Source organism: Plectropomus leopardus, chromosome 17 (genome assembly GCF_008729295.1).
Source record: "Plectropomus leopardus isolate mb chromosome 17, YSFRI_Pleo_2.0, whole genome shotgun sequence".
NCBI classification, from domain to species: Eukaryota; Metazoa; Chordata; class Actinopteri; order Perciformes; family Serranidae; genus Plectropomus; species Plectropomus leopardus.
In genome coordinates this window covers 14,326,362-14,350,195 of record NC_056479.1, presented here as the reverse complement: position 1 = coordinate 14,350,195, position 23,834 = coordinate 14,326,362, and the positions used below count along the sequence as shown (strand labels likewise).

The 23,834-nt window shown below is 41.5% G+C and overlaps 1 protein-coding gene across 1 annotated transcript in view; it reads right to left on the bottom strand.

Moving 5' to 3' along the window:
* Positions 1-837: 837 nt before the first annotated feature.
* The window catches only part of sdk2a (sidekick cell adhesion molecule 2a), a 49,845-nt gene continuing 26,848 nt past the window's right edge, over positions 838-23,834 (bottom strand). The window contains exons 19-44 of the mRNA XM_042505662.1: positions 23,671-23,769; positions 23,375-23,566; positions 23,091-23,212; positions 22,833-22,942; positions 21,139-21,289; positions 19,483-19,720; positions 19,281-19,396; positions 18,891-19,080; positions 18,188-18,286; positions 17,827-18,021; positions 17,540-17,741; positions 17,301-17,404; positions 16,934-17,004; positions 16,720-16,855; positions 15,486-15,542; positions 14,941-15,042; positions 14,720-14,835; positions 14,416-14,602; positions 11,317-11,454; positions 10,493-10,654; positions 10,259-10,384; positions 9,628-9,792; positions 9,390-9,530; positions 7,861-8,029; positions 3,625-3,754; positions 838-1,444 (exon numbers count right to left, since the gene is read on the bottom strand). Of these exons, the coding sequence (XP_042361596.1) occupies positions 1,034-1,444; positions 3,625-3,754; positions 7,861-8,029; positions 9,390-9,530; positions 9,628-9,792; positions 10,259-10,384; positions 10,493-10,654; positions 11,317-11,454; positions 14,416-14,602; positions 14,720-14,835; positions 14,941-15,042; positions 15,486-15,542; positions 16,720-16,855; positions 16,934-17,004; positions 17,301-17,404; positions 17,540-17,741; positions 17,827-18,021; positions 18,188-18,286; positions 18,891-19,080; positions 19,281-19,396; positions 19,483-19,720; positions 21,139-21,289; positions 22,833-22,942; positions 23,091-23,212; positions 23,375-23,566; positions 23,671-23,769 (3,929 nt within the window). The 3' untranslated portion in view covers positions 838-1,033. The remainder of the gene's footprint in view (positions 1,445-3,624; positions 3,755-7,860; positions 8,030-9,389; positions 9,531-9,627; positions 9,793-10,258; positions 10,385-10,492; positions 10,655-11,316; positions 11,455-14,415; positions 14,603-14,719; positions 14,836-14,940; positions 15,043-15,485; positions 15,543-16,719; positions 16,856-16,933; positions 17,005-17,300; positions 17,405-17,539; positions 17,742-17,826; positions 18,022-18,187; positions 18,287-18,890; positions 19,081-19,280; positions 19,397-19,482; positions 19,721-21,138; positions 21,290-22,832; positions 22,943-23,090; positions 23,213-23,374; positions 23,567-23,670; positions 23,770-23,834) is intronic.

Genomic DNA, 23,834 nt, shown 5'->3' with positions numbered 1-23,834 from the left:
CTGGAGTGTTGTCAAGGAAACATGTTCTGTAAAAAAAATCTTTTCACTTTGGTCACTGTTCTGTATGTCTCAGCAACCGGTTATTTTTGTTCTTCTTTGACAGCTATTAATAGCATCATGTTTGATGTGGTTGTGATGGGATAAAACTACTTTGTGCTTTTGGTTCTCAGTCATTTTCTGTGACTAACATAAAAGCAAACAGATGCACAGTAAGAAAATTGTTTTAGCTTGTAATATCTACTGACATGAGTACCAGCACACAATCAACACATTCCCCAGACTACTATAAAGGTGCCACAATGCTTTAATGTGATTCATAACATTGTCACTAGTGATGTTCTGAGAATGTTTAGCTTGAAGCTGATTGATATAAATATCTGGTAAACAATATGAGACAAGTACATAGAGTAAACACGTAATGCAGTTCCAACAATGATTAGGCAGATTGAGAAAGTCAAAGGCAGCCGGGGGCCACGGTGACCACGAGTGCCTGTCTCCAAAGTCAGAGTTCATTTCTCACTATCAGTTTGTTCTTTGTCCAAACATCACATTATTCCATCAGAGTTGGTTTTTCACATTGTCCAGTCTCAGCAAGCCAAGTGGTCCGTACTCTATATGGTTCTAAGGTGGTTGTTTTTCCATAAAGCTCTCATATTAAACAATAATACAGTGTTTTTAAAACAAGGTTTTCTTTTTTTTCAGAACCTCGGGTTCTGTTCTCCCTTGTTCACATGGTTGTACCTTCAAATAAAGTTACTTAAGCAACGCATAAAAACTTTCAAATGATTGTCTTTTCATAAAATACATATCACATGGATTAACCACTCATACGCGCTACACACAATCATACACACACACTCTTCACAGAGGAGAAAACGCTATTCAAGATGCCTGCAATGCTTAATATTGAGCAACAACTCTGTCAAATAGACAGAAAAAAAGAGAAAAAAGAGCAAAATACAAATAAACCAACAACAACAAAATCAAAGACTCGTCCTCAGGGTCCTGTTGTTATTGGAAGGAGAGCTGTGTGTCAAACAAAAGAGGAGAAGCCCGCGGTAGGTGCCTGAGCGGCACAGCCCAGGCTGCTGGGGGGCCTGTAGAGGGTGCTGTGCTGGCTGGGAGGTTCGGAGGACAGCAGGGAGGGGGTGGGAGTCCGGCTTCCCTTAGACCTGAACAGAGTGCCCTGGCCCTGGCACTGGGGCTGCGGAGATGGGGCGCTCTGGGGGAGGAGTGGGGGCAGAGGGGGCACAGGTGGCGGGTGCTGCCGTGACTCCTGCTCCACCAGGGGCTCGGGCTGGGCGTAGCCGTACGCCGGCGGACGAGAGACGCCCTTCTGCTGCCGCCGCCAGGAGTTGTAATAGGTGGGGTCGCTGATGTAGTGGTTGACAAAGGAGTGGGTCTTCTGCCGACTCTGATCCATCTCATATTCGCTGTCGCTGCCCTGCGAGTCAATCAGGAAAAAGCATTAGAAGACAGCAAGATTATTGAATAAATGTATATTTGGGGTGTTTACAAGCTAAATTTCCATGTTCTCAAATCAAGGCTAACTCTAATACAGCACCCTTACTGTCAAACTGCACAATACTGGGCATAACACAGCAGGATATTTCTACCGAGAGACATCTGGAAATCAATTAAAGGAGCAGTGTCTAGGATTTAGTGGCATCTAACAGTGAGGATTGCAGATTACAATCAATTGAAACATCTCCCGTGTGCCAAATATTAACTTGTGGTTAGGATTCCTTGGTATAATTGCTCAGGAGGTTTTTGCCAGAAGCCAAATTATTTACAGAGGACTCTTCCACTCTAAAATAAATGGACCAGGTGATTAAAACCAGTAAAAACACTGAATAAAGCATTGTCACGTTACAAATTAGTTTCTCTCTGTCACTATTTGGCTTGTTGCAGGTGTGCCGCTAATGTGTGCTCACCTTCCTTCCTTGAAAACATATTAGTCATACCTTCGGGAGACTTTTACTGGAAGACAAATTATTTACAGAGGTCTTTTTCTCTCCAAAACAAGTGGACCCTGTCCAAACTCCTAAAACCACTGATTAAGGCAATTTCACTTAAAAAATGTTCTTTTCTGAGGCTGTTTGGCTTACCACAGAGGGGCTGCTCCCTACTGTGGCTGATGGGAAAATGAGAATGGCCTTATCTAGAGTAAGTGATTGGTTTGTCCGTTTTGGGCCTCTGTAGTAACATGGTGATCTAACATGGCAGACTTTGTGGATGAAGACCCATTCCCTATGTAGTTACAAATGGTTCATTCCAAGATAACAAAAATTAGACGATTATTATGATTAGGTGATACTACCCTTAAAAAGAAAACAACAACATAATTATTGTATTAAATGGCATTTCTGCCAATATATCCCTCTAAATCTTACACACTGTTCCTTTAATCCAGATGCAACTCTACAGGGCAGATAATCACTTCTATTGACCTTCTTTTACACAAAGGAGCTCACCCATAGCTCTGTGGAGCACTGAAGTGATACGCATACACAAGAGTGTCCTAGAATTGGACAGAGACAACGTTTACTGGACTCATTTCCTTTTGTTGTCATATTAAGCCATCAGTTTTGCAAGTTACAACTGTTTGTGTGGGTGAATCCTGTCGCCGCTCCAGCATGTTAAACTGTCTGAGAAACACAAACAGTTAAGAGAAAAGCGAGCAAATTACTCTCGCAGAAAACACTACACATTTGGCACATTTGTGTGCCTGACAAGTGGCTTCCCATCCAATGCTCTTTTGAGACACTACGGCTTAACAGATGTTCAAGCACCATTTATTTGCACAAGTGGCAGGTAAACAGTGGGAGGCCATGCGGAGGAAAAGAATAACACCAGTTTGTGTCTCCCACGAGAGTGGTGTTTGCTCAAACTGGGTTGAACAATGTTTTGACTGTGCAGGTACCAGATAAATTGGCCAGGGAGACCTGGGGCGAGTGTGGGAAGACAGATGTTCACGATCTGCTACAATCTCCGCATTTTGTACCCATCGTCCCTCATCACATCTAACCTCCCTGTCCCTGCACAGGACCGCCCTATTCCAACAAACAGACACACACACACACACGCTGAGCTGTTCACATCATCACATGATCATCTGAGACCCAGCAGCCCAGATTAATACAACATTTCCTGTTGGAGGAAAATTAATTAGTTGCAAAGACATTTCAAGACACACGAGACATGAGAATTGGCCCCGTACTTCCTTCCCATGGGAGAAATCAGTATTAAAAGTCAGATCCAGAGATGTCAGCCATGACTAACAGAGGATATTTAATTTCGAGGTTATCCACTTGAGGCAAATGTCTTGCTGACTGTCATTTTCAGAGATTCTGGTTCATAATTAGACAGCCATCTAGTTTTTGCATCTAGAAAAGCAGTGATTATGACAAAACAGATGGGAGGTTATCTGGAAGACAGACAGCGAATGTGAAAAAAGTGGAATGAGAGAAGTACTTTTTGGAGTTTGGAAAGGTTACGACTCTGCCCTGGAGGACTTTGTCACTTTGAGAAATTCAAACAGCTGAATTTTACTTTCTAATTTATGTTCATTGAATATTCCGGACGTGGAGCGGACATGGGCTGAAAGCCAGGGTTGGTGCTTACCTGAGAGTCAGATATCTCAGAGGGTTTCTCGGTCAGACTGCTGCTCTCTGCCGGGATCAGGTCATTGTACTTAGTGCTGACATCCTCATCTGAGTAGTGCAGGCTTCCAGGACTAGGTCTCGGTGGAGACCTGGACAGATGGAGAAAAGCAGACAGAGAAAGAGTGAGACAGAAAGTAAAACAGAAAGAGAGAGAGATCATTGTTATATAAGAAAAATGTTGCATTTGATCAGCATCATTTTTCCCTTTGGGACACTCAAACAGATACTCAAGAGCTCTCTCCTCTTTGTGAACAAATATGAGTATACATAAAAGGACTTGTTGTTTCTGTGACTGACACCACTCGGATGACTAATCAAGGACGGAAAAATAGTTCCAAAAATGAAGAAGCTTCACATCCCACAGGGGCTTCAGTGGGATCAACATGCACAGATTCAGCACAGACTCATTGATTATGAAAATTAAAATGATAGCTTCATTTAGATGAGCACAAAATGGGTTATTTGTGTATTCCTGGAAGCCACTATTCTACACAAAGCAGGAATATGGGATTATAATTGGTCTTATTCTTTTGCCATTTCATTCCAGTGTCAGTCAGCAGCAGTGGCAAGAGGATGCTGCATGAGTTCAGCTCACATCGACCGTCATGCAATGCACAAACAGGATCCTGTATAAACTAGAATTACTGCCTTGCAGTTGTTTACATCCTAGAAAACATGAATACTTCCCCCTGGCAGGACAGAAGATCTATGCAGTCAGCACAGTTTCAAGGTGGACACCTAAGATTAGTTTCACCTACTCAGTACCTGACCATATGTCTCCCCCTTGGTTCCTGAGTTATGACATTGAGTAATTGCCAGAAAAGTGTTTTTGCAGAACATTATGATGTCAGAGTGAAGTTTACCTTTAACGCTTTGGATGTTAAATGTCCTCACTTCATCATTTTATAAAATTTTGTCGAAGTTAAATATAAATTCTTGAGTTATGGCCAAAAACATGCTCTGTGAGGTCACAGGGACTTTGACAATTGACTGCTGACCACCAATTTCTAATCAGTTCATTCTTAAGTCCAAGTGGACGTTGGAGCCAAATTTAAGGAAACTTCCTTAAGGTCTACCAACGATATTGCTTTATGAGAATGAGATAGACACAAGGTCACAGTGATCTTGACCTGAGACCAACAAATTCAAATTTGTTCATTGTAGAGTCCAAGTGGACGTTTGTGCCAAATTTGAAGAAATTCTCTTAAAGAAATACTTCACCAATATAAAGAAGTCCCTCACATCAAACTAGGCTGACTATGCAGTAGAAAGATGCAAATATTTAGTTCAAGTTTGAGAGACAGAGAGAGGATTGGATGTGTCTCTTGATCAGCTGTATACTCTTTGAGTACAGGCCAGGCAATACGAAAACACGGAAGTATAGCCTGTAGTTCACGCAGCAGCCCCAAGAGCTGGCGAAACACTGCCAAATGACGTAACTGACATAGTTTGACGATGTTTTGTCGAGGGGTGGAGGGATATCAAGGCACTGGTTAGATGGAGGAAAGTTTACTCACACATACTACCCACATTGTTTTGATACAAAGCTGTTTGAAAATCGTTGAAGTATCCCTTTAAGGCGTTCTTAAAAATATGACGAATAGAGGACGGACATACATGCAGATGGATGGATGGCCAACCCGAAAACATAATGGCCATGGCTATTACCTGCATGGAGGCAATACGACTTATGAGCATCTTCATGAAAGGATTCTTTGTGAGATTAGAGCTGAATTGCAGTACAGATTACGACAGTCACAGATACAAACCTCCTGCAGAAAAGCTGCACATGTCCCTGAGCATAGCAAACTATTATAAAGTTCTTTTATGAGCATAGGTCAAGCAAAAAGACTCCTAGCTTCGTCTTTTATCTCCAGTCATTAAGTCCATAAAGTAAAGCAGAGAGAAACATCTGCGAAGACAATTATTTTTCTTCCTCTGAAGTAATGACTGCTGCTGTGTTCAAGGTCTGCTGAGATTGAATTGGACGGTCAGAGGGCCAAATCTGGATCGCTACCCTCACATCACTGAGCTACATCAGTGGGCTCAGGATGTAACTCAGGCTAACACAGCATAAAGAGGAGAGTTTGCATCGTTGGTTTTGAGAATAAAAAAAAAAAAAAAGACTATAAAGAATTAAATAAACTAGGAATGGCATGAAAGTAAATGTTTAAATGATTTGAAAAGGAAAACGTTGTATGTGGGGGCAGATTAGACAGGCATAAAGTGCTGGGATGTCAAGGGTAATATTAAGGCATAAAGCAGACAACCTTGACGGCCTCTCAAATAAAAATTAATATGTACTGAGATATATGCGGGAGCTAAATCACCGGGAATGCCAAGAACAGGAAGCTTAGAAGACACAACATGACAACGGCCATGAAAGGGTTGACACAACAAAGAGACATCTCCTCTGGGTTAAAGGGGATGACGTGAGGGGGCGGACTGTGGAAAAAAAAAACATCTATGAAGAATTCAGACAAGGTTGAGTCAGACATAAAAAGGATGGAGACACGTGTGTGTAGGGGAAGGACGATGAATCCTGCAACCGATCAGACTCCAAAATGCTGCCAGTGAGCTTTGAATTATTTAGGAGCACTGTATTTTTCCCATTGCCTTATCTGTCTAATTCATCCCTCTTTCCCTCACCCTTTCAAATATCCCGCAGGGATCCCTCCCACTCTTCCTCCTTAGTCCACAGATCATTAGCAGAGAGTACGGCAGCAGATTGGAGCTCTTCAAAAGAGACGGCACAACTCAAGACCCTTTGATCCCCGTCTTGGCCTCCTTGGTCAAGGAGAAAAACAGCACAGATTCTTCTGCAACCCTTCTAGCACATTCCAACATAATGTGCAAAAACCAACATCTTTTTCTTTTTTTTTTCTGTGACAAGAAGCAGACTCGGGACTCACATCCCCCAGCACAACCACCACCATCCATCCAGTCACCAAATATGTGACCCACATCCAGTGATGGAATGTAACCAACATTTACTCAAGTACTGTGCTTAAGCACAAATTTGAGGTAATTGTACTCTACTTGAGTATTTTCTTTTCTTTATACTTTTACTCCACTACATTTCAGAGGGAAATATTGTACTTTTTACTTTACTACCTTTATCTGACAGCTTTAGTTACTTTATTAATTAAAATTTTCCTATAAAAACCTAACAAGAGTTTTTAAAATATGATGTTTTGTTATAACCCTAACCCATCAATACACTATTTTGATAAACATGATCATTTTCTATTTTTATTTACAATTTTGAGGTTTTGGGGGGTATTTTTCTATATTTTTAAATCATTTTGAGTTTTTTCAGTGTTTGTATCCTATTATTTACAATTAGGAGTTTTGGAGTGGGTTTTTTGCTTCTTTTTAATAATTTTGAGGTTTGAGGCGTTATTTCTAATTTAAAAAATACACTTTTGGGGCGTTTTTTGGATACTTTTACTTTTAATACTTAAAGTATTCTTTTCCTGATTGTACTTACTGCAGGACTTTAACTTGTAACAGATTATTTCAGAGTGGTATTAGTACTTCTAATTAAGTAAATGAACTGGATACTTTTTCCCCCACTACCCATATCTCTACACAGGTCATTCCCCTTGCTTCCTGTACTGCAGAGTTTGTGAAATCCGTCTTATCTAACATTTAACTAAACATTGCCTGCCTGCCAAAGTCCTGCTGACGGGTAGAGGGACGTGTTCTCATACCAAGGGTGTTGCACTTTATGTCAAGACAGCTCTCGCAGAACTGCACTCGAGAGGAACTCTGGGCTGGAGGCCAAAAGAAAATGGCCGGCTCTGACCCATAAGCACCCTTTGTCCACAGCGGTGATGGACAGACAAAGAGCCATGCAGAAGCTCATGAATGCTAATTAGCTGGTATTGTGCTGTTCCCCTTATATAAATTGTTGCTTCACACAATCACTGAATATCAACAAGGGGAGCGGAAGCAGGCTCAAATCAGCAGCTGGGCTCCTCGAGGCTGGGTTTGTTCTCTCAAGACTGACTATTGTCAGGGAAAAGAGGGGGAAAACACAACACTACATTATTAATTCCTGCCTGTATAAGTTACACTTATGTAACACCGGATTGTAGGAGAAAAAACTGAGTTAACAATATGTTTGAGAAGTGGAATCTTCAAGAAATGGATGCAATGTTCAGCTGAGCGCCTGTGATTGTTAGTGACTGACCGTGTGTAGATGCCGTTCTTGCGGCAGAAGGAGTTCTTCACGGAGAGGCGCCTGTTGTTGAGCTCAAGGGCCGGGAAGCGTCCCTCGTCCAGGCGCACCATCTCGCCGTGGGTCAGAGGCAGGGCTGTGCAGTTGGAGTGGGTGCCTGGACAGGGGTAGGAGGACGACACTGTGTGGGTTGTGGGATGACATAAGCGATTTGTGATCCCTTGTCAAATCTAGAATCAGTGTCAGTCTTAAGGATTAGTTGAACTCAACATAATAAAACTCAAAAATAAGGCTTCAACTTTTGAACGGTTAACTTCATGGGCGGATCATGACACAATGGGCCCCTGGGCACAGACATGCAGAAGACCCCATTATCTCTCCTACATGGAAGCGAGACACATAGACTTTATTGTACTTTAACATCTTTTTGTTGTTGATTTGCAAAAATGGGGGGGGGGTCTCTGAAACTTTGTGCCCATTCAATAATCCATCCATGGTTAACTTCAGTTATTTTAATCAAAAACAAGTATCCAGGCATTTTATTGATCATGTCATCTTCAATTCATACGTACAAAACAAGTAAAGATGCTGATTTAGACAGTCAGTCAGGCCCAATGTCCAGTCATGACCTCTAGTAAAACAAACACACACATCAGCTTCATGGCTGAGAAAATTGGGGAGGGGTTTAAAGGGGCTAAGAAGCCCTCTTTGTATCCTCACACAAACACAATCCTTGTCTGGACTGGTCTCGCCAAGCCCTGTTTACTGACCCTGGTAACCCTGGCACCCTGCTGAATGCTGACTGTGCTAAAAAGTCAATGGTACGAGGCAGAAGGCTTGACCGAACCCTCCTCTTCCCCCCCTAAAATGTTCCTTCTCCCCATCTCACCCTTCTGTCCAACTCCACTACTACCTCAATAATGCTGGGTTACAACACTGCATCTAAAATATTAGTCCCAGATGCCCTCACAGTGATTACCATAATGTGAAGTATTAACTATAAGTCAAATAACACTGATTAACATCCCCTACCTTGTGTTTTTGGGTTTGAACTCTGATAAAGAGTTTCTAGGAGCAGCACTGTCACCTGGGATAATTCACAATCATGAAAATTGGCTTCTTGATACAGTGGTGTAAGAGCTGCTACTGCTCTAGTTATATAATTACTCTCAGTCTGACTAATGACCTGAGCATTAAACCACTGCCAAGCCATTTATCCCGGTATTGATCGTCGCTGCAGTTAAACATGAACAATAATGTTTATTCACCTGCCTATGTAAGCTGTTTCACCGGTAACCTTTACGCTCATCCTTCCCCTGTCAGCCAAACAATGTTAAGAGAACCCAGGTAATTTGTCTAATTGTGTGAGCCTTCACAATCCCATTTTCTAAAATAGACTTCGGATGTGCAATCGTTAAAATGCAATTCTCAGCAGAGCTGTCCAAGAGGATGACAAATTCAAGTCGATAGCTTGCACTGCAGAAGCAGACTGAGGAACTGAGATGTTAGCAGCAAATTTAGCAGACAGTGGTGTATCGTACCTGAATCTGCTTTTTTCGTGTATTTTTTACTCTGGCCTCGGATGATGAGGATGAAAACAAGGAGGAGGATGAAGATGAGGCCCACAAGGGCGATTACAACTAGGAACCACCACTCCTCGTAGAAGGGAGACACTTTCTGGGCTGAAAACATAACAAATAATAGATATTTATAACACCCCAAAAAGCATGTATTGTTTTGTTAACTCACTGTTGATTTATTTTTTTCAGTTTAAGGTACCTGATATAGAAGGGGAAGGAGCACTAGGTGACCCATAGCCATAGTCATTGACTGCGATTACTCGGAAGTCATAGGTGACCCCTTCTCGCAACATGTCCAGGTTAAGCGTGTAGGACGTCACTTCTTTAGGAATGTCTTTGATAAGGATGTCCCACAGTCCTTCATCTGAAGGCAAGAAGAGAAAATAGGTGATTATATTCACAATGAAAGCTGTCATCATGTAGGAATCACTAGTTCAGGTACTGGAAGACTCTTTTTGTATGCGGCTCACCACCCCCCAACCTCTTCGACACAGAAGCAAGACACACACACTTCATAGATGTTTAGTATTTTTTGTCATTTTGCATCCCTTTGTAGTTGTAATGCATCTTTTTCTGGTTTTGTGCCTCTTTGTAATCGTTTTTTGTGTCTCTTTTAGGTAATTTTAATTCTTTTTAGTAATTTTGTGGTTGTTGTGTGTCTCTTTGCAGTTCCTTTGCATCTCTTTGTGGTCATTTTGAATCTTTTTTTTGGCCAGTATGTGTTAATTGGAGTGACATTTTGCAGGTGAAAGCCAGGGCCCTCCTCTTTCAATTTGGGCCATTAGTCCTGTACCCGGTAGGCCTGTTTGCTAATTCTTCCAGGGGCTCACCAGAGGGTCTGGCCTCGATGACATATCGCGTGATGGGTGCACGGCCTTGATCACCGCTGGTCCAATGCAGTGTGAGGGCAGTGCCGTACCGAGAAATAAAGGGTTCTCCAGGAGGGCCTGGGGCTCCTTGGGAAGATAAAAAAAAATACAAGTTAACAAGGCACTCTAAAAGATGATATTCGTGGCATTAATGTCAGAAAAAAGAAGTGATTGATCACAGATTTTGTGTCCCACCTTCTCCAGGCCCAGTGGTGATGTTGGCCTCCACTTCAGGGCCATAAGTAAGAGTTTTGGCCCGGATGCGATAGTTATAGGTGACGCCATCAGCCAAGTCTTTAATCTTCATCCACAGGGGAGCGCTGCCCTTCACATCTACTGTCACTATCTTACTGACACCTGGAGTGCGAGGAGAGGAGTCTGTACAAGAAACACTAAGAATCTAGATGCTGCTTTCTACAAGCGACAAATAGCAAAGCTTTTTGAACAGACAAAGACAAATTCACAAAGAGTTAGAGGACTAACACAGACCGACTCAAGGACCATCAGAGACATGCATATCTTTGCATATGTAACAGAAAAGGTCTATTATCCAGCAGCCTTCTAGATATCCAGATAGGAAGAGACACCAGGACCTTTTTATAATAGACCAATTGATATTCCCTGTCTTAACTGCTCTGTTCAGGCTTTGCTCTGGGTCCATTAGCGGATAGCCGAGGGACCACAGCAGCCTCAGCTCAGCATTCCACCTCTGCTCCCAATTACTTGACAATCTGGTCCAGGCAACCACACTTAGCCAGCTATTAGCCATGTTTCTTTCAGTGAGAGAGGAAACTGTGCAAAGTCTCACCAGTGCATTCTAACACATATTTATCAGCCATGCCATATATGTAACTGCAGGGCCTACACTCATCTGTAGCAGATTAGAGCGTGAGCTTAAGCAGCACGAGTTAAAAAGAGTATAGTAACTGGGTAAGAGATTGTAAATTGCAGTCTGAGAGAGCCAGCTGTGAAAAGTCAAAGCATGGCAGAGTTATTAGGCTTCCGGCGAAGTTTCTCACCATCGACTGGGGTGCAGGGCTCATAGACCAGACGGTAACCCTCAATGATGCCGTTGGCCTGCTTAGGCTCTCCCCAGGACACGTTGACTGAAGTTGTGGTCAACTCGCTGAAGTGGATGAAGCTGGGAGCACTTGGTGCTTTTGGGGAAGAAAGGAAGATAAGTGATTAATACAGTTGGATCACTTCACAATACAGAGACAAAACACGACCTGCTCTGCCTACTCAACTGTAAAAGTGCAATTCAGTTAGCTGAATATACCACCTTAAACTTTTTTTTACACAGATATCTTGTTATAGAGCCACTATTAATGTCTCTTATTGATGCCTCCTTTGCATTTTTACACAGAACCAAATAACGGCAGCATTATCCCACTCCAGTTTGTGATTTTAGATAGCATGCTGGCATGGCAGAACCAAGAGAGGAATTGCAGGCTTGACATCTAACACAACGGTTTTAGCCTTAGGGCTGTATCCGGCTCAGAATTATGCCAGCTGAATCATATTTGGCAGTTCAATATGAAGATTTGATGACTCAAGTTTTTTTTTTTTTTCATATAAAGCTTTAAAGCTAGAACGGGGCTCATCAGGACGTTCAGTGTGACAGTGACATTAATGTAATATAGTACGCAAACTAACAGCCCTAATGGCAGATCACAAACTTTTTTTTTGCAGAAACTAAATATCAAACAAAAGTCAGAGACTGTATGGTTTTAAGTTACTGTGAACAGTAAATTTACCACTTCTAAGCAGATAAAAAAAAAGATAATGTTATTATAGAGTCATACTGTGCAGCTGCAGCATGTATGCATCTCTGTGTTTCAAAGAGTATAGTGTAAGTCAGTGTGTTTACTTCACAGCAAAATCTGGTGACCCAAACACCAAAACAGCCTTAGTCAGCCTTTCTTGTGACACATCACATATGCCTCAGCAGCACTTTATTAACAATAACAATGGCATTTACAATACCTTCTCTGTTATTTGACGGCTTATTTCATCCACTGCTTGGAGGGTAAGGAACTCCCAAATCTCATTGTTTTAATAATTTTTGGAAATTTATGGCTGCTGTTCTTCTTTTTTGAGTTAATCCCTAACTGCTGCTTTTTAAATCTCCTGTGGTGGGTCACACACATAACACATTATCAAAACATTACATCCATCCCACCCATGATCTCGTCTGCTGGCTGTCCTGTTTTGGCGTTTTTATTACCTCCTGTGACAGCTTGAAGGTGACACAACTTTGTCCCCCAATTCCACAATCAAATCCTATATACAGAATGACCAGGCAGCATAAAAGAGGCTTTATAGTGCATAGTCATGACGACATTTGTAAATTCTCAGTGTATTTGTCAGAATTCTGTTATTATGGCACATACTGGGACAGGACCTCAATATTTATAATACTGTATTCAACTTGTTCAACAATTTTTATGTCAGCTATTCCTGACTTTCATATACAGGAGTCAGTTTCCAGAAATTGCAATACTAATTTAACACATTATTTAAAAAAAAAAAATGCTCCTCAGGAAGAGGGCTAAATAATGCTCCAAAGTTAGGCTCAATTTTGGCAATGGAAAAATGGAATGGCCATTTCACAAAGGTCCCTTAACCCTTTTCTTCCAGATATCTAAATGAAAAAGGGTCGTGTAGGTACCCTTGAGTCTCCCCTTTACGGACATGTATCTGGTAAGAATTGCTTCACCTTGTCAAAATGGACTTCAAACCTGTTTTGAAATGCAAAATAATGGAATTGAAAACAAGCAATTAAAAATGTGATTAATCACGATGAACTATTGAAATTCTGTGATTAATTACGATTTTTAAAAAAAATAATACTTTGTTTTTAGTATTAAGTTAGTTAGTTAGTTTTTACTTTCTCCATTTCCTCCAAACTCTCAAAAAACTTGGGTCAATTCCACTGTCATCAAAAGGAGATTTTGGCCAGTATGACAGAGGAAAATCTAAAGGCATCACTCATGGTCTGCAGAAGACAATCAGATATATTCTGAAAAAATCCTGTTATGCTAGATAAAATGAAACTGAAACACTATAAAAGTGATGAAAGTGGTTTCATTGTTCTTTATCCGAGCATGAATAATGAAATGTTTTGTGCGTGTAAAACCAGATACAGTGGTGTACAGCTCAATTCAATGCAAAACTGGAAAAAAAATCCTATGACTGTTGCAAAACCGTCACTAAAAAGCAAACAACACAAAATCACTCTGTGACCTTGAACGAAGAGCTTTTACAATTCTGCCTGCTGACCCAACCCAGATCCAGCTAAGTGTCAGGATTTCGCCACAATTCTGCATAAAACTCACAAAAGCTTGTGTTGGCTCACTTCCCAGTACCCTGTGGTGCAGAGAGCCAAAATTCCTGCCTGTGTTTTTAAGTTCTCAGCACTTTGTACCCCTTGCCAATGTCACAGCCTTCAAGGGGGCGGAAAAGACAAGAGAAATTTATACTGTAAACCATTTTTGTGCTGAAACCGCAGAGGAGGGACTCTTGCTCGCTGGTAAACACAGACGTCTTTGTGCAGTTGCGGCCAAGAAACTAATCTACATGTGTCCCCCGCACTCTGTATTCACTGCTTCTCCGTCGTCATTAGGCTTCCACCCTCGTGGCTTGTCCTGGATGAAGGGGCCAAGACAACTCTGATCTCTTCTGCTATGTCTCTCAGGAGAAAACTAAACTCTAAAGTTAAAATGTTCTATTTCTTAGTGAATAGAAAGAATGGGTCTTACATTGTTTGGGCAGTTTGCAGTTCTGTGCAACACAAAATGAAAGTACTCATCGAGTCTTTTGTAGGCACCTTTTCTTGACTGAACAGAAGACTGACCTTGGGATACCACTCCACACAAGCACTTGAGCACCATGAATCAACAATAAGGTTAAACATGATCGGGAGTATCATTGTGCAGACGGCAGAGGGAGACAGATTGAGGGAGAGACAGAGGTATAAAAAAACACAGAGCTGTGAAATGCTACATGGTGTTGGCAGAAGATCAAAGCTGTAAGATAAAACACCACTGGCCTCTCTTTTTTTTTTTTTAACTATCACTATAATCTCCTCAACCACATCTGTATTTACCACAACTCACCTGCTTGCTGAGTGCGCCCTCTGGTGGGCAGGGAGCGGGGCCCATCCCCTGCAGCATTAAAAGCTGCCACGCTGATCATGTAGGTGGTGTAGCCTGTCAGGTTCTTAAGCTTCACCCCGAGCTCCGGCAGGAACAGAGTTCGCAAGCGCTCCGTCTCATTCTGGAGCTGAAACTCCCAGAAATAGATCTATAAACAGAATTACAGAGTTCAGGATTTTTCAATGAAAATCTAAAAAAAGAGGAAAGGCATGATGTAAATTTGGCTGATTTGCGGTAACACCAAAAAAATGCACATTATTGATACCTTGTAACCCTGTATGTCCCCGTTCTGAGCATCCAGAGGAGGAGGGTCCCATGTGACATCCAGCTGTGTGGCTGTTGAGGACTGGACCACCACATTTTGAGGAGGGGATGTTGGTACTAGAATGTGGCAGTGTAAACAATAATCACAACTTGCTTGACACCTAAGAAATACAGATTAAAGGTAAGTAGCACACATGCTGCACAGTGACAGAAGAAACATACCCGCCTCTCCAACAAACACTTCCTGTGGTGCACTGCTGGGACCCTCCCCCACAGCGTTATACACACTGAGACGGATCTCATAGCGTTTGTGTTTACTCAAATCTGCGAGGAGAGAACCCATGGCAGCATTATAACAGAACAGTTAAGATAAAAGAGCGAAAAAGAATTTACTCCAGAGAGACACACAGCCATAGTGATGCCCGTGGCAAGACAACATCACAAATTGAACAAAAAGACGGTGGTGTGGAATTATGAGGCAAAGTGATGAAAAGATGGGGTTGTCGCGGGGACACGGGTAAGATTTGTCAGCGATTAAAAAGAAAGAAAGCTTGCTGAAATAATGACAGGGCAGCTTGGAGAGATTAAAGTCATATACGCATCTTAAGATTCAGCGGCGGCCCCTCAGCGGATACGACTGAGTGGGAGGATGGCGCAAAGCACAGTTGCTGTAAATTATTATACAAATGGCATATTTTCATGCAACAGATGACATGCAAACAGATGGAGAGTGACGGAAAAGAGGCATGAAGAGATAGAAGACTTACTATCCAGTTCATACTGGGTGAGCGAGGATTCACTCAAGTTCCTGATGCTGTAAGGAGCTGGAAGTTGGAAAGGGAATGGGCAGAGATAAGAAAACAAGGGTAAATTGCAGGGTTGGGAAAGATTAGCAGTGTTAGTTGACTTTTTTGTCTATTTAGCAAAAAAAAAAACACAGCAGGCTTTACTTGTAGCCTATACGTTGAAAAATGGTAGTATGTACAACACCAAATCTTGAACAATGATGTCTGGTTGTGGCAAGGATTAAAATTAACAAAACAATAGCACTTACAAATAACTTTTCGTACTTAATGTGCGCAAAATGAACAAAGACAAACGTGTTTCAGCCACAAAGCCATCATAAGTGTCAAAACCGAAGGCATTTCAGCTAAAATGCCTTCGTCAGTGACGAAAAAACTAATGCATTGCAGCTACAAAGAAAACATCGGTTACAAAAATGAATGTGTTCAAACTACAAAACCATTGTCAGTGACAAAAACTAATGCATTTCGACTACAAAGCCATCGCCGGTGACATAAAAAAGCTAAAATGTCCTCATCAGTTAAAAAAATGAACAAATTTCAGTAACAAAGCCATCATCACTGACAAAAACAATGCCAAAAAGCCCACGTCAGTGATAAAAATGAATGACTTTTACCTACAAAGCTACAATCAGCAATGAAAAAGCAAACATATTTCAGCTAAAAAGCCGTTGTTAGTGACAAAAATAAATGAGTTTCAGTCCTAAAGTGATCGTCAGTGACTGACACATTGTTTGTTTTGCCCATGTTAAATAAAATAACTTTGTTTTGTTCTTACTGGTAGCTTTAAAGGTCCACTGTGTAGGATTTAGTGTCATCTAGCTGTGAGGATGCAGAACTGCAACTTTTACCGTGAGCCAAGCGTGTGGGAGAGCCATGGTGGCCGACATAAAAATGCAAATCACCCTATCTAGAGCCAGTGTTTGGTTTGTCCATTTTGGGCTACTGTAGAACTGTAGATATAAATAGCACATTCTAACATAATGAAAAAAAAATCTTATTTTCAAGAGATTTTAAACTAATGAAAATATAATTATGATTATCACATACCATTTCTGCAAATGGATGCCCCTAAGTCCTACACACTGGACCTTTAACACCTGGATTTAAAGTAAGAACATTCAAGGCTCAAGGTGGCATCATATTCTGTACAGATCCAGAAGCAGTTGATGGGTAAGGAGTGAGCCAGTGAACTCACCAGTGAGATCAGCCCAGTTGGTAGAGGGACTGTTCACTGTACGGACAGTAAAACTGCGTAGCCGGTCATAGTGTAACTCGCGGTACCTGACCCTGAACCCCAACAGGACTCCATTTATGTGATCCTCAGAAGGTGGCTGCAAAGAGAATTCTGCTTAGTACCCAATATTCACCAAATTTGGACATATTCAAAACACAGTAATTATACAGCATACCTGCCATCGGACCAGTACAGACGTGGTGGTGTGAGGTGTAACGGACAGAATTGTCGGGGCTTTGTCTGGAGCTGGAGAAGATAAGGGAAAAATAGAGAATTTTGGTGTTAGCAAACCAACACAGCTGAGCAGAGTGATATATAATTCAAACAGTCTGCTAGGAAACAGCTTGAGAGTAAACAGACATGCTGTTGACGTAAAGCACTCGCTGTGAAAATCCAAAGTCAAAACATTGATGTAAAGGCATGTTCGTACAATTTCAAAAGTGTTCTTGTACAACTGAACAGAAAATCAGCGGATAATGGCTGTGGGCTACATGGTGACATGTTCTGGTTAATGTGTAATTACTTCAGTTGCAAGATCTTACCATCCTGAAGTGTAGTGATTGCCTCACTCTCCTGGCTGTATTCACTGTCTCCAATGTCATTGGTGGCTTTCACACGGAACTGATATGAAGTGAAAGGCTTTAACCTTTAAAGAGAGAAGAGGATTGCAATACACGTGTCACATACAGCATGTTCTGCCCTGCTCACTTTCTATTTTCTAACTGAATAACGACGACTGTGGACGGGGGGGGGGGGGGAAAAAGGGGACTTTCACATCTACCTGTCCACAATGTAGGAGTGTGTTTCGTGGCTGACTGATGCAGAATGGACAGTCCAGTTGCTGTCCGGCAGCTCTCTGTACTGGACCGTGTAATAACGCACTGGGGACAGGCCGTCGCTGCCTGGTTCCCATGACAACAGAACTCTGCGAGCCTGGACTTCCTCTTGAGGCACTACGGGACGGCTCGTGGGTTGGGGTCGGGCTGAAGGGCAAACACACACACAGTCACTCTCAAACATAATATTTCAAGGTGAATAATTTAAATAGCTGCAGTTTTTCACACTTACCTCTCTTTTCTGTGGTCACCACCAAAGCCTCAGCTGCCTCACCCCAACCTTTTCGTGTCTGAGCGGTGAGGCGGTATACGTAAACTGTTTCTGGTTTCAGTCCAGTCGCTGTGTACTGTCGGGCGCTGGGGCTCAGCACGTCTACTGTGGCTGCGTTGCTGTTTGAAGAGTTTCTTCTGTATGCGATCTGGTAGGCTAAGAGTACAATCTCACATCAATATAAAATCATGAGAAAAAAAGGTTGTGCAAAGAGAACAATTCAGCTGCACGACAAAATCAAACAAGACTGTATTTGAGGGAAAATTCAGTCTCATGATGATATATCAGGTCATAGATGAAAGTCTGTATATAGTAAACTCACCCAGGATGATGCCGTTAGGCTGCGCAGGAGGCTGCCAGATGAGCCTGACTGAGGTGGTTCTGACCTCTGGGAAGAGGATGCCAACTGGGGGGCCTGGTACTGTCACACGAAAAATGACCAAAATGACAAATCAGAATAAAGTGTTGGATGTGGCATAAATCCATTGATAAAAACTGAATCAAAGAAACCGTCTTAGAACACATGGCCACCAGAGTTGTGGACTCAAGTCACATGACTTTGACTTGAGTTAGATTACAGTCACAAATTTGATGACTTTCTACTTAACTTGAAGAAAAAAAAAATCAAGACTTGCAACTCAACTTGGATTTTAACACCAAACACTCATGACTTCAGTTGGACTTGAACTTGAAATCTTCCCAAAGCCCAAAGCTTAAGAAGTATGTTGTTTAAAGAGTGCTAAAACTCAATTAATTTCCCTTCATTTTCTGAATCAAATCTTGTTAAGGCTTTTCAGTCCCAGCAAGTCAATAGTAAATTCCCTAGATCCACTTTGTTTAAAGCAATGCAACATCTTCCAATCAAGTTGCAGGAAAGAACCATGAAAGCAAACATTACATAACTGAGTGCAAGTATGAAAAAAACATACCAAAGTTAATTTAATTTGTCTATAAACATTATGCAGTGGTCAACTAAAAATGAACTGCAGTATGCAAAATGATGATGGTATGATGGATATATTTACCGTCATCCAGGGTCCTCTCTAAAATGGACGGCAAGCTGCTCCTTCCGTCTCCAATACGTGTGAAAGCGAGGACTTGGATCTCGTACAGGACATACTTGCCCAGACCACTCAGCTGGACAGTGTGGGTGGTGTTGCCCTCCACTGCCCAGAAATTGGGAGCTGTGTCTGAGTCCTTCTCCTTATATACAACCTGAGACATGTTGTTCAGATGACATTTCAACTGATGAGGAAATAGGTAACAGTAACATTCTTTATGCTTTTATGGCTTTCAAAGTGATTGAGCAGCACACAGTCTGCTAAATATTGATGTTGTTAGCACATATTTTTCTAACATAAGAGGTCATGCTTAGATGAATGGTGTATGCTGGGGGATGACTGTTGCTCTCTGACCTTGTATCCCAGGATGAGTCCATTGCGGTCAGCCTCTGGGACTTCCCCCCATCGCACCAGGATGCTGCTGGATGTGGTAGCGAACGCTGACACATTGGTGGGGCCGCTGGAGGGCACTGTAGCAAGAGGTGAAAGATTTAGTTTAGCATGTTTCAAACATGATGGAAGCATGTGTTTGGCATATTTATGTTGCCTTCCTCACCAGACTCCCTGGTCCTGCCGTGGACTGGCTGGCTCCAGGGCCCAGAGCCGATACCATTGATGGCCTGAACTCTGACCTCATACTCTGTCCACTCCTCCAGGTCCTCGATAGTGAACTCCCTCTCCAGCCGGTCCATGATGACATGGGAGAGAACGCCCCCTTTAGATCCGGCTTTAGAGTATTGGACCCGGTAGCCGACGAGATCTGGATTCCCGTTGTACTCCCACTCTGGAAGAGGCTAAGAGGATTTTTTTTTTTGTTTTGTTTTTGTTCCCCAAGTTCAATCGAGATCAATATAAATGACATCATAACTGAGTGCATAATGAAGCAATAAGCCATGAGAGGCTGTATTTTACAGTGATTTTACAACAGCTAAGAGGCGTTGTCAGAAATGATGAGAAGCAATATGGAAAGAGAAGCTTAAACCCTCTCAGCGCTCAGTACTGCACTTAGTGGTTTTAATAAAATGTGGTAATACTCCATTGTCTTAAAATAATAGCACATTCAATAAATCTCTTAAATCAATAATATAATTTTAATATGTAGCAGGCAATAAAGTTTGAGAAGGGCACAGGTAGAGGTTTGAGAGATTCATTAATATTGAAATTAGCTGCGGTGCTTAAGTGTTTTCAGGGTGTTTGCAATCACTCTAAAACTCACTCAGCCAGTAGGAATCTATTTGGTTTGCAGTACATCTTGCACTGACACTTAGTGAGCATGGTAAGTGAGAACACTTACCTAAATATGCACTGGGCTTATTTCCATGGAAGTGAAAGACTTCTAGATGCACGGTGTGGACCACAAACTTTTACTGCAGTTTAACACACAGCTTTGGAAAAGGCTCGCAATCACTAAGCTCTGCCATTAATTTGAAGAGTCATATCACACAGCTGACACCCATCTGCTGTTAAACCCAGGTGACGTGCACTCTTTATAATCCTGCAGGAGCTGCAGGCGCACCTCGCCTCTGTCTCTCCCTGCCTGGCACTGCTCAGGCACTGGCACGGTGATGATAATGGACAGATGTAGCAAAGAATACATTGGCCAAATGCTGACGCAGGAGGCAGCAATAATCAAGGACAGAGCGCGCACAGCTTTCCAAAAACATTATCGTTGCCATCAGCTGTATTCATCATATGAAGCCCCAAGAGTACACATTTATAGAAGAATGCAGGCAACATTTCATGACAAAAAAAGTACACAATTAAGGCATAATAAAGTGGTGCCAAATTCTGAATTGAGTTTTTCCGACAAAAGGGATGCTTGTGATTCAGCTGCTGAAGCCGTCTGTCATAGAGAAAGTCACCATTTAATGTCAAACTTTTTTTGATATATGAAAAAATTAGATTTTTTTTATTTGAATGGGCAAAATGAAATTGCCTAAATCTGATTTAACAAGGCTTATCTTATCAATGTTGCATCCAATTAATATCCCAAGGGCATTTTGCCAATTCAGTCCCAACATGATTTTCCACCAACGAGAGGACAAAAAGACAGCAATTTCAAATATCTAATGTGCATTCAAAGGCATACCTTATCCAGCCCAGTCTGAATAGGAACAACCCAGACATGCATATCTAAAGCTAATAATAATCTAATAAAACTCTGCTAACTTCATACACCCTGAGTCAGACCTGATGTGCACTCACAACTTACCACCCAACGAAGCCACAGACTGGTCTCACTGGCTGTGCGCAGGGTGACATTGGCGGGGGCGATGTCTGGAGGGGCCTGCAGGGTCTCAATTTTCCTGGAGGGCTGACTGGGAGGACTGGTGCCCACAATGTTCACCTGACGCATTCGGAACCTGGGGTCAAAGAAAACCAGCTGATGGTGGATAAATCATCAAAAGGTGGTTGTTTGATCAAGATGTGATGGTGATACGTTAAAGGATTAGATCATTTTTGATTAGATTTTGATTAAATTTTAACAACGCCCAAAGGGAAACTAGGTCATCGTAGTAGCAGAAAAGAGGAGCTATTTATAAGTAGAAAAATGAGAAAAAAATTTAAAAAGTAACATATTCTAGATAGCAGTAAACTGATTAATCAGGATAAAGGATAACCAGTGACAAATTTCTATCTCAGCAGACTTTTAACTTTGCAACACTTTCATACGACAGGTATGCAAGATCTTTATTTCATATTAGATTAGGTGTCATGGAAAAATTATTCAATATAAAAGTATTTATCATCATGTATAGTTGTAATAACTGTATGAATGTAAGATTTAGCCATGTCATGGTTTATGTACTTTCAGAGGCCTTCACAGTCCTTCACTGTCTGCGTGCAGGCATGTGAGGAGGCTCCAGAGTGTCTGAAGGTTACAATACTATAACATCAAGACCTTGTGGATGTTCTAACTACAAAGTCAGACACAGCTGTATGCTGTGTGAAATTCACAATATGTCTTGTCCATGTATGTACTGTACCAAGAGCTTTCTGGATTCGATTTGTCTTGTCAGTTAACTTAATTTTCAAGAAAAATAACTGTGGCTCATCAAGTTTATTTAATTAATTATCAAAATGAAGATCGACTAAGAGCAGAAGTTTTTTTTCACATCATTAGGCCTGGGAAATATATCAACATACAGGGATTCCACACATTTTCATGGACAAAATTAACTTTCCATGACTCACATGGAATTGTTTGCTATACTTTACTCCAAATATTAATTATTGTATGAAAATTATTCAGCAATGTTTCCAATCTGTAAAAGCTGGTTATGTTCATAGTTACTTCTAAAACTTCAAACTACGGGCACAGTCATACAAACACTTACAATATTTAAGTCTGACATGAGGGAAAACAGAAATTATTATTGTCAGGGTACTCTGAATGCATTAGATGAAAAACTCATTTCTGGATCTGTACACTTTAAGCCTTGGAATTGGATGTAAAAGGTTATCTCTACAAGATTACCGTAACAATTTTAATACAACAAAATTTCCTGACTTTGCCAAGATTTTTTAAGGATTTTTGCTGATTACAAAACTTTTCCACTGACCTTTCCATGTTTTCCATGACCGTGAGGTGATCCTAATATTGGAAGTTTTGTCTTTTCCTGTTCTAAAGGCTGCTCTACAGTAATTGGATACAATTCTCTGTACTTACTTGCTGCTCTATTATTTGCTTTTACCCACTTAGTCATTAAGGACACATTAGTGATGATTATTTATCAAAAACCATGTTGTGTAAATATTGTTTGAAAGCACCAATTGTGAAACTTATAATATGGTCATCGAGGTATTTGGTGAAAAATAGTGTGATATTTGATTTTCTTTATATCACCCAGCTCTATTTATATACGTCATCTGTATCAATATGTGTGTGTATGTGTGTGTGCTCACCTGTAGAAAGTATAAGGGTTCAGGTCGAGGACCTCCAGTGATCTTGCATCAGGTTCATTAGCCAGCTGATGAACCATCAGCCACTCTTCATTCTCTCCTATTATGCCAATCTAAAACGCACAAAAAAGATGTGGCGATATCAAATTAAACAAATTAGTGGGTATTGTAAAGCCTCTGCGCTGATGTTAAGACATCAGACATACTTTCAAAAAAAAAAAAAAAAAAACACTTCTCATTATGCTGAAGTAGATATCTTACCTGGGCTTCAACTTGCCAGCGGGAAATGGATGTCTTGCCATCATAACCAGGTTTGAACTGCAGGGCGACAGAGCGAGGGCCGATGTTGGAGATGGCTAAATTGGTTGGAGGCCCAGGTAATTCTGTGGAAGAGGATGGAGGAAAGGCAGATTAAAATACATGCTAAAATGTTGCTGCTTTTATTAATAGCTGAGTAGAGTCATAGTAAGTGGTTGTAGCTCTTCAGCGGATACTTGAAACTACTTATAAACAGTCAACTTAGCATCATATAGTTATTGACTGACCTGGTGGTACACCGGAGGAGATGGTGGAGGCAGAGAGCTGGCCCTGGCCCTTTGCGGTCATGGCTGCTACCTGGATGGTGTAAGTGGTGAGGGCAGTGAGCCCTGTCACCTTGTACTCCTGAGTTAGGTTGGGCAAATAATGGGTCACTCGAGTATTGGTCCTGTTGAACTCCTCCCAGGAGATCCGATAGCCTGGAAGAAGTGGAAGTGTTCACAGTAAACACAGCTCAGTGGCTCATAAATTGAGCAAAGCAGAGAGGACATGTTAACGTTACATAGTTATCTTTAATAGTTACCTGTGAGAACACCGTTTTTCTCTTGTGGCTCCTTCCAGCTGACTTTTAGTGAGGTGTCCAAGATGTCAGTGAAGCTAAGGTGTCCCACAGCACCAGGGGCTGTAAAAAATAATAACACAGGCAATAAATGAACAGAACAACTGCCTGACATGTAATTATCTGCA